The sequence below is a fragment of the Cygnus olor genome, chromosome 2 (genome assembly GCF_009769625.2).
Source record: "Cygnus olor isolate bCygOlo1 chromosome 2, bCygOlo1.pri.v2, whole genome shotgun sequence".
Classification (NCBI taxonomy): Eukaryota; Metazoa; Chordata; class Aves; order Anseriformes; family Anatidae; genus Cygnus; species Cygnus olor.
This window is the reverse complement of record NC_049170.1, coordinates 110,663,239-110,674,466: the sequence shown is the minus strand read 5'-3', so window position 1 is coordinate 110,674,466 and position 11,228 is coordinate 110,663,239. Positions and strand designations below refer to the sequence as shown.

Here is an 11,228-nt window from a genome sequence, read left to right as displayed (position 1 = left end):
TCCAATTGCTATATTCAAACTACTGAAAGTACAAGGAACCAGACTATTATGGAGCCAGGGGCTGGTTTAGTGAAAAAGTCTTGGGTTTAAGTAGTTCCTGGCACTCCTTTGCGGTGGCCATCGTTTTATCCTCATGTGAAGGTAGCGGCATTACCCTATCTGTGCCCTACACTGCCCACAGTGGTCCAGACCACGCCGGCACCGCCGGCAGATGTGGTTGTGCAATGCAGTGGCTGAAACACAGCTGCACGACGCTGCAGCAAGACGGGCTTCGGGGCCAGAACAAGTAAGGAGACGTTTCCTGGAGGCCAATTTCCCTGCTGTTGGTACCTCAGGTAGCTAGCTAGAAGCTGGCCTGGGTAAGTCTGTGGGAGCAGAGCTGTAATTCCCTTTTCAGCACACGTATTTGCAGGTACAAGGACAAGCTTCTAGTCTTGCCACATGGGACTAGCGGGCAGTTTGGGCTTGCGGTGGGAGAAGGCAACTGCTGCCACTCCAGCCAGCCGCATTGCACCACCACGTCTGCTACGTGTGGTGTCGACGTGGTCTGAATTACTGCGGGCGTTTTACAGCACAGATAGCATAACGAGCATGAACTCACGGCATGGTCACAGCAACGGAGTGCTGGGAACTACTTAAAATTAGATAAATGCAAGACATTTTCGTGAAAGCAAACCCAGACTCCATAATGGTTTGGGTATAGTACTTGTAGTTTTAGTAATTTGTTGAAAAGCACTTATTTGAGTTCTGAATTATTCTGTAGTTTCATAGAAATTGGTCATACAGAGAGGAATATGTGATTACGGAAGTGTAATAACGTAACTCTTTACAAACACTGCTTTTGCATATGCATTTTCACGGGTACGTGTTTGTTTCACAAGACTCCTGAAGGAAAGCTCTGCTTGCCACACAACCTTTTGTTTCTGTGGTAAAGGTGCCACAACTTTGTCTAGAAGCAACTTGGCAAGCATTTGTATGGCCACAGGCCATGAATGGGTCAATCAGCTTGTACTTTTTTTAATCCACTGCTTTACAGGACAGCCTAATCTATTCTTATGTCAGACTGCGAAATGTTATTTTGTGTCATTAGACATCTGCTCTGAAGAAAAGGACGAACATGACTTTTCAGGAGATTGCAGCACAAGATTTGGACACAGGATTTTAAATGGGATTCTGCCCTTTAAAAAAAATTCTCTCTGACATAGTCACTCCAGAAAAGAGATTCCAGACAAAACATAGGACACACAAAACCAAGCTCATACAAGTATTTTAGATTGTTTCTAAGCATTTTTTTTTTCTTTTTACTTGCTTCCTCCTGATTTCCAAGCTCAGAATAATGCCTGTTATCTGCACGCTCACCCACCCCACGTATTCGATGTGCAGGGAAATCCCACAGTTCGCCATCGTGTCATGTAGTTTGCTGTGGATTCAGTGGTTACTGGCAGACTGTTCTGGGCTGGTGGGACCAACCTCCCTGCTGGGCTGAAATCCTGCTCTGTGCCCGAGGGAGAGGTGGCTGCACCACCAGCAGGGCTGGAAGTTCTCCTAACCTGCGCCAGGTGCCCCCGTGTGCTCAGGGACAGTTTAGGATGATTTTGCCATTCTCCGGGCCTGGTGGACGGGCTATCTTGGACCGTGTGGAAAAAGCAGGCTGAGCTGGCTCTTTTTTCCCTCTGCCTGAGAAATCAGAGTCAAGGACGTATTACTTTGGGTCTACCCCACTTTTGAAATGGGTGTCAGGAAGAAGCCAGCTCCTAGCCCTTGGTTGTCACTTTGTCAGGCTGGTTTTGCTCTCATCAGATTAGGAATCTGTGAGCCCATTTCTTCCTTATGAACCAGTCTAAGGCAGTACTGCCGACTTGAAGCAATCAGAGTAATAACGAGGTAAAGCTGATATTAAATTACCCCCTTCCAAGCAGTAAGAGCTGAGTTACCCAAGGACATGTAGGGTGTTTTGCAACAAGAGGTAGGAAGTTTGGTGTCTTTTATCTCTGAGGAGGGAAGGGAGAGAAGAAAAAGCAAGATTAACCCTTTGATTCTAGACCTGAGAAAGCTTGCCCATACTTTCGAACATGCAGTATTCTGTGTATGCTCATACCTATAAAACTTCCATTTATACCTCTCGGATTGTTATGGCCAAACGAACATAGAATTGTAATAAAAATCAAATGAAAATCTTCTCTGTCCTTTAAGACTAGACTCCCTTGCATCTCACAGATGTGCTCTAAGAGTATAGAGCTCCACAAACACAACAACAATGGTCATGCTGGTGTAAAATAACAATTAGTTGACTGTCTGTAGTGGCATGAGATTAACAGAAGAACTCAAAAACTTCCTGAGCATGAACAAAATCAGTAATTCGGCTGCTGTGATTTAACTATTAAAAGCCACCAGAAATTACTAAATTGACTCATTTATAATTCCTGCGGTTGAAATGAATTCAAACTATTTGTTGGTGACAAAACTTTTAAAAATTATCTTTTTTTAAGTATCTCATAGGTAGTCCTTTGAAACGTGGATTTTTAAAAACTGCACATGTGGTGCCATTTGCATGCATGAAGTTTAAGGCTCAGAAGCAAGATATAAGCTATATACAATCACATGAAGATTCACGATATTAAAAAGTTGTCTATAACTTGTCCTGCAAAACTTTCGATGGTGATGAGTGTCAAGAAATGCAACTTCCATCATTCTGTCTACAGAAGGGTCATATAAAGCCAGCACCTTTTATTCCAGCAAAGTTATAAAATGTGTAATTTAGAAGTTAATTACCTGCTGAAGCCTGAAACTGTTAAATATTTCCCAGGCCCAAGATAAAAACACAGTTTTTTATGGATTTGACACAGTCTTCAGCAAAAGAGCAAAGCATTTACAGGCAGTGTAGATATTTAGGACAATATACATAAAACTAAAGCCAGGAGAATCAAAGCTACTTTACTTTTAAATTCAGCCTGGTTTACTTTTCAACTATTGCCTTCAGAAGAACAATTTCAGTAAGGACTGCAGAACTAATCCAACCACAGGAAATGTGATATGTGTTATGCGGGTGAAGTAGGAATAAGGTGGGGTGGGAGAAAATTGTTCTGGGAGAGAGCTTAGGAGTAAGAACTGAGGAAATAGGAAGAACAATTCTTAATCTTGTAGATGATTCATAGCTAACAAATTAACAGCAGAAAGTCAGACTCATGATAGCTTAATCTACAAAGAGGTCTATAATGACTGTAATCACTCTACTTATAATGGAAATAAAAAGATACAAGTAATTCCCTGTTGTTTTAAACCCTGATAGATGATACCATGAGGAGATTAATTTTTAGCTCCTGCTTTAATATAATCCTAATTTTCTGAAACCATTTTTTCAGGCTAAAGCTTTCCACGTGTGTTTTTTTGTTTGTTTGTTTGGACTGAGAGTTGAGTTTGTTTGGGTTTTTGAAGATTTCAAGCACAAAGTACTTGGGCCATTTTTAAGCTCCAGGACAGTGAAAATAAAAAAGCTTTTTCCCAGGGCAGAAGAAGAATTTCTGGCATCTTAACGTTTTCTGTACCCACCAAGTGGCTTCAGTGGGAAAACAGTATTTGCCACGGAAATAGTCCTTATTGAGGTATGAAGCTTTCAGCATTCCAATGGAATTTTGTTTTGATTTGATTTAAAATCACTTGGTGAGCTTTTGCCATACATTGGTCACAGTCTTTTTCTGTGCTTTTAAAGCATAAAAGCACAGGGAGCCTATGCCGTATACGCATTCGCGGTTGATATTGGCCTGAGCCATCTGGTGACCAGATATTTACCCTCTGGATTGCTATCTCTCTCTGGGCTCACAGCTCCCCTCCTTTCCAGATGCAGCACAAGTTGCTTTGGGAGGGCCTACACGGAGTTGTTTATACAACCATGCCCTTGTCTGCTGGCAGCAGACGCATCTGTGTTTGCACTGGAGCAGACGATCCCATCCAGTTCACTTCCCGGCTTGCAACACTTTGTTTTCAGTGGCCCATACCAGGACACTGCAAAATTTCCAAAAGGTGATTTTTTTTTTCTAGCTCGTTCAAGAGAAGCCAACAAAGATCCAGGTGCCCCATTTCTTATTCATCACTCACCACATGCAGGTTGCAGGAGCAGTTTCTCCCCAGGTTTCCTGTGCTAAGCGCAAAGCAGAAGTGTCACTGTGCCTGGAAGTGCACGGTGCTGGAAGAGGAAAGAGCAGGAAACTTTGTCAAGGAGCTGGGACACATCAGAATATGCCAGGTCATGTGCCTGGAGCCCTCCATCTTTATTAACGTTAATGACACGTACTTTTCTGTATAGGTATATTGCAAGGTTTCAGCATCTACAGAGGTTTGAAAGATAGTACTTTGGTTGAGTATATCCATGCCAAATTCTCTTTTGATTGATTATATTCAAATTTGTCTTCTCTTGCTAGCAATTTTTATTGTCCAGGCAATTTCTATTCTATTCGATTTCTATTCTGTTCTACTTTCTACATTTTTCCTCATCCTGGAAGAACCAAAATGCCTTTTCCTCCTGTACTAAGTGTTATGACTAATATCTGTCACTTCTCGGTTTTCTCACTCCCATCGGTACCACTTTTTAACGTGTTCACTACCTCAAGCATCTTGCACTTCTAACCTACAGTCTGTAATTCCTTCAGTTTTTCCAGCATGCAGCCCGCAAGGGAAGATACGCGGTCAACAGTGTGACTGGAGCTTTCGGTTAGCTATCAGCTACTATTGCTACCAGCATTTGCCACCTAGCGCAGCTTTTTTTTCAGATTTTGCAAGTACACAGAGCTCAGTGTTGGTGTGACTTTATCAATACCTAAGGTCAGTTGAGATATGCCGACGTGCCACCAGTCCTTGATTGAAACACTGAGAGCGCCTGCGAAACGCCTTTCTGGTGCACAGCTTTGTCAAAACGTTTTGCCTAAGGACTGTGTTTGTTGTCCACAGCCTTCAACTCAGCTTCAAGAGATATTGGCCCACACCATTAAGTGCCCTGAAGACTAGAGCTGAGGCAAACCTGAGTCAATATTGTATGGCAAACAAGGAAAAAGGGTGGTGGACCAAAGGCAGGCTTCACGTAGTGTGATTTAACTGCTGCAGGTTTCATGCTGACTAAATAGGAAGTTGAATGTGAAGGTAGATCCCACGTTACCAACTTGGCCTAATATGGTGAACAGGATGTGGACTTATTTCTGCCTTGTGTAACTCTTCTGAAGTCAGTACTTACATCAGAAGTTAGCGAATCCTCGCCTTCTCTCACTTTCTGTGAGTGTACTCTTTTTAAAGACTCACGGTTGGCGACCTAAGAAATCGAAATTGAGATGGCCTTTAACCTTACTACAGGGTCTCTCACTTAGTCGTCCCTAGGTTTTTCATGAGAGGGTGGGGGGGTCACGGTGCCTGCTCAGAGAGGGCCCAGCTAATACTTGCCAAGTACTCCATTGCTGTTTTGTTCTTGCTTTTTGCTAACTTCCTGAAAGTGACCTTGAAACCTGCTATGATTTGAAGTCTTATTACTGTAATGTACAAGAATGTTACTTCCGTGATAAATGCTATTACATGTACTTTTTATGGTATAATGTAGTAATTCTATTTTACTGACTTCTGTATTTAATAGGAAATTGTGATCTCCGTCAAGAAATCAGCTTTTCAGTCAGTGTCAATTTGACATATTTGTCAATAGTTGTCATATTTGACATATTTGACATACTTTGTACGTATTTGTATCACACTAATAACAGAGGCATTCAAATATCTTACAAAATAGGCAGACGGCGTGTATGCAAGGACTATGATTCCTGTTTTATTGAGGATATCAGTTTGTCTGCATACAAAGCATGGACACGAGCCAACACAGAGACACCTTCCCATATTAGAGGCTGCATGCTTTTGAAGGGAGAAAAAAAGATCTTTCAGGCTTGCAAGCTTAATCAGCTCAGTGTTATCAGGTGAAACATGTGTTGAGTAATTGCCATTTCACTCAACAAAAGCCAGCTAAATTCCAAAATATGGGACGCAACAAACGCAGGAAGAAGAAATTATCCATTTTTAGTTTATTTGTTATCCGGAAGCAAAAACAAAGTAAGACATTGTGTTCAATGCATTATGACTGCTTATCTAGGATGGAACTTCATACGGTTCCTAAGTGTCCAGTGCTAGACACACGCAAGTTCCTTATCATAAAGATACAAACAGTCTGACTGCAGCTCATGAAAATATGTTTCAAGAGCAAATGTGAACGAGTGTTCACTGGATTAGAAACTATTACATTACACTCTTGAGTTACAACATGAACATTTTATCTCACCAGACACTTTTAACCCCTAACTGTTTTCAAAATTAGAATTTATTTTCCCTTTTGCTCCCCTTGACATTTTCAAAGCAGTGCTCACAGTTTCCTAGACAGCTGGCTGAGGCACCTCCCACGCAAATTCTACTGCATTTTGAGGCAGACAGACATTTTTACTTCACCATACTCGTGAGAAAAGCCCGATCTGACAGCCATGTTCAAAATACACTGTTTGCATGCAGCTGAGCACAAGCACAGCAGCTTCCCTCAGCAGAATCACTGGAGGAGGTGCTGGGCAGTGCTGTGCTTCTGTCCACCCATTGTGTTGAAGCTGGGCCACTGTAATAAGGTAATGCAAGGTGCACTGGGCAAGTGAGAGTACGATCCATGTTGGTTTGTGGAAAGGAAGCCTGGAAAGGATGGAAGAAGTTTTGTGTTTCCAAGACCACCTATATCTTTTCCCGTATTCATCCGATAAAACACATAAGTAGCATCCGGAGCATGACTCAGGGTTGTGAGCTGCAGATTCAGGCCTCCTCTTCCTTTCTCTATTACAGGCCTCATGAATTTTGCATTCTTTTCAGCTAGGGGCTTGGAATCACCCTGCTGAGGCCTGGCATCATACCTATGTATGTTTAATGGCTAAACCAGATGCCTAAAAGCAATGCGAATCAGGCTCTGCATCTCTAATAGTGATTTTTACCTTGTTTGATATCAGGTCTGTAAGGAGCATTTCCTTTGCATTTCAAGGACGACTCACCGCATGATGTATGGAGTGATCACAAGCCTACACGCTGTAGCTGGCGGAGCACACGAGATGTTCTCTGTGGACTGTGGTTGCTGAAATGGAACATCTCCATTTCCCAGAGCGACCAAACCCTCCCAGTCAAAGGGCTGTGGTAATGGCCTGCACAAGATGAGGGAAATCAAACACGAGCATAACGCTGTTGTAGCATACATTTTTCCTTTAAGTGTACGTAATTCTTATAAATATATATGTATGTGTATATGAGGAGACATTTCTTCTCAGAAAGAGGAGTCAGGCATTGGAACAGGTTGCCCAGGGAGGTGGTGGCGTCACCGTCCCTGGGGGTGTTCAAGGAAAGGTTGGACGTGATGCTTAGGGACACGGTTTAGTGGGTGACATTGGTGGTAAGGGGATGGTTGGACCAGATGATCTTGGAGGTCTTTTCCAACCATAATGATTCTGTGATTCTATGATATATGTATATATATATGCATGCATATATGAAGGCAGTTGTGGACAAAAAAGGCGAAATGTAGAATGCTGTTTCTTTTTCCTCTGAACGAAGCTAGATAGCAGGTAGTGAATGCCCAAGGTGGAACAGCTCAAATACGCGAGCACTTGACAACAGATGGCTTTGTTTCGTGCCCATGGCTTTGAAAACCCAGCGTAGCGCTGGCGATACGGGCTTGCAGCCGCCAGAGATTAACGAGCTGCCGTCCCACATCGCTTTCAGCGATCTTTGTAGGAACGCGCTGGCCATTTCTGCAACGGCAGCGGGAACCGAAGCCCTGAAGCGGCACCTGAAGGAGCAGAGGAAGGGGCTCAGGGTAGCGCCCTGTCAGAGCCTCCCCGCCCCTAACCGCCCCCAACCAACCGCCCCTAACGGCCGCCGCGCGCGCGCCCCCTCCGACCGTTGAGCGGCGCCCCCGCCCGGCGCGCTCACGCCTCCCCTTCCCCTCCCGGGGCAGAGCCGCGCATGCGCGCCGAGCCGCGCCGCCGTCCCGGGCTGGCCGAGCCGCCCCCCCCCCGTTCAAACAGGAAGGCGGACATGTTGGCGGCCGCCGCACCGTGAGCCGCCTCCCCTCCGACCCGGCACCGGGCGGCCCCGGGGCCGCCGTCCCGTACGTGAGGGCTGGGGGGGGCTGAGGGAGGCGGGAGGAGGCGGGAGGAGGCAGGAGGAGGGGGAGGAGGAGGAGGAGGAGGAGGAGGAAGACGAGGAGGAGGAGGAGGAGGCGGCGGCGGGAGGAAGATGCCGTTGCCGTCGCCCCGCCGTTGAAGCCGCTCGCCCCCTGCCCGCCGCGGTGCGAGGAGCACCCCCGGGTGCTGAGGCGCTGAGGGTTTCCTCTCGATTTATTTATTTTTTTCCCCTTTTCCTCTCGCTCTTCCCTCCCTGCAGGCTCGTGGCTTTCTTCACCTTCCACCTCCCCTCTTGCTGCTGCTGCTGCTGCTGGTGGTGCTCCGGAGAGAGAGCTGCCGCCCTCGGGAACCTGGCACCGATCCGCCGCCGGCTGCTGCTGCTGCTGCTGCTGCTGCGGGGCGACGACGAGGAGGAGGAGGAGGAGGAGGAGGAAGAACCGCTACGCTGGCTGCCAGGGCGCCTTCCCCGGCCGGGAGGATGCGGCTGCTGAGGCGCCGGGGCCCGAGCAGAGGAGGGAGGGAGAGGAAACCTGCCGCTGCACAGCTCTGAGCCGCCCGGGGAAGTGCGTGCGTGCCTGGAGGAGCGGGGAGAAGCAGCCCCCCGGTTGCCTGCTCTCCCTCGGTTTGCCTCCCCGTTGTCGGTGCGGAGCGGGGGACTCGCCTCAGAGACTTCTGTGATTGAAGGGATTCCGCAGGAAGCGCTCCCCAGCCTGGCATAGGCTGCGTGGGTTTTCTTTTGTGCGTGTTCCTGTTTTTTTTTTTTTGTTTGTTTTTTTAAACCTTATTTTGCTCTGGAATAAGGGAAACTTTTTAATCCGTGGAAACATGTCGACGGGAGAGAGTTTTGAGGCTCGGTTCGAAAAAATCGATGTGACTTTAAAGGACCCCAAATCCGAAGTGAACGTGGACTGTTTGCTGGTAAGTTGGGAGCGCCGATGGGTCCCCAGAGCAGTCTCCCCAAATTTCTTACCCTGTGGGACTGAATCTCTCACTGCTGGCTGAGTCACTCTGCTCAACTCTGCACTGGTGTTTTGTTTACTCAGCGTTGAGCTACGGGTGCATGAATTTCTGTGTGCGAGGGAGAGTGGATTTCGTGCCAAGGAGGAGCTCGCCCAGTCCTGCCTCAGGCTTGTCATCCCTCTCGCTTCATGCACCTTTCTTTACTTCGCCGAATGTCACCAGTGGACGCTTTGTGCAGAGCTGTAATTCCTGAGTGTCAGTCACCTGTGCGAGCAAACGACTGTAAATAGCTTTGTTACCGATTCCCTCTTTGAAAGTGTTTACTTTTTTTAAGAGTGAAGTCCTCTTATGTTGTGGTTAAGCACTGCAGCACTGACTGACTTCTTCCTTTTTAGCGTAGATGTTGGCAAGTACTAATGCCATGTAAAATACAGCTGTAAGATTAATGCGCCCTTGCAGGTGGCAAAATAGTCACGGCAGAGGGGTTAAATGCATATTAAAATAGTTGGTGTGCTGGGTGGACAATTGTCTGCTAATTGTTTCCCTGCTTGATCATACCTGATGGTTCAGTGGCTCTCTGCAATGCTGTCAGTGTTGTAATTGCATCATAAGGAAGCAAAACATAACACTTCCTGACATAAAACCAACACCATTTGACAGTTGCTTGCACAAAAGTGAGTGGTACTTCAGTTCTGATTATAAAAAGCACCTTGCCAAAGCGTGTGCCAAATCCAGTCAATGTATTTGGGATGTAGATGGGTGCTTTGATATTCCTAGAGATATCCTTAAGTAGAAAAGTGTAATTCTTATTTTTACGCTGAACTAGTGAATTTCTTTCCTTTGTAGGAAGTGATACAAATTCGGAAGTGTGTAGGTGGGTCCCCATCTTCCCCGCCTATTGCTGTCACAAAGAGAACAAGTAAACTGAATTTGTGCCTAGGGTGAACTCTCCCATTATGGGGGGAGCGAGGGGTGGAGATGCTTCCTGATAGTCATTCTTCATCTTCCCCTGCATGGCTCTTACCAGATAGCTCATGTGAGCATAAAAGTAATGGAGAGGTGAAAAGAACCTCATGAAAGACCCTGCACGAGTGCATGACAGCGTGTACTCTGTTTAGCTTTTTACCGATTTGTGATGTTTGTAGGTGTTGACAGGTTAAAACTCCCTCCCTGGATAAAAGCAGGGCCTCATGGATGTTGTTGCCACTAAGGAAAATGCGCTGCATCTTCCAGTTAACTTGCTGCTTTTGATCTAGTTTACATATCTTTGAGCCACAGCTAATGAGAACAGATCTGATGCTTAGGGTGTAAGTTGTCAGTTCTGATGACTTAGGACAGTACTGTCAAATTTTTTATTACACCCTGTATCTATAGACAGAAGTCAGGGGTATAGAATGAATTAAGAGGCCAGAGTTTTTACATTAACCGTGACTCAGTTTGCTAGTATGTGTGTTGATGCTAGCAATACATCGGGGGGGCCTTCCTACAGCAGTACTAATGAGCTTTCACATATCAGGCATGCAGTTGATAGTATTTTTTTTAACTGTACTCCTTGATCTTTTAATCAGTTTAAGGGTTTGCCCCTTTTTAGTTACCTTAGTCAGTATTTGGAGCTAGGCTGTAGTCAGTCTGGGAATGAACTTGTTGGGATGCTTCCTGTCATGCCTGTGTTAAGTTTTATAACGTGTTTGCCTCTCAGATCTTAAGCATGTCCTTTAAAGTGAAACTTCAGCAATTTTCTGGGATTTTTGGCATACCTTTGAGTATTCTTTTAAAGGCAGCTTCTTGTGTTACAGCCATCAGAATTATTTTTTTGTTAGATGTAGTTACAGGTAATGTTCTTTTAAACTTACGACAAAAAAAGTGTGTATTCTGAAGACATCAGCTGTTAGGTTGCTTTTGTGTGTGTTTGGTCACTGTATCACTCTGCTGGCTGGACTTTCTCATCTCTCTCATCAGTTCTAGGGCTTTTTTCTGCAGAATTTAAGTATGCAACCCTTTCTAAAGAGTTTAAGTATTTTATACCACTTTGAGGTGAGATTCACACTACAGGTGTCATTCTTAGCTTAAGATATAATTATATATTAAATTATCATA

General features: G+C 45.3%; 1 protein-coding gene across 1 annotated transcript in view; it reads left to right on the top strand.

Annotated features, from left to right (window-relative positions):
* The first annotated feature begins 8,227 nt into the window (after positions 1–8,227).
* Positions 8,228–11,228, top strand: part of ROCK1 (Rho associated coiled-coil containing protein kinase 1) — an 89,744-nt gene continuing 86,743 nt past the window's right edge. The window contains 2 exon segments of the mRNA XM_040550182.1: positions 8,228–8,335; positions 8,431–9,089. Coding sequence (XP_040406116.1) covers positions 8,997–9,089 — 93 coding nt within the window. The 5' untranslated portion in view covers positions 8,228–8,335; positions 8,431–8,996.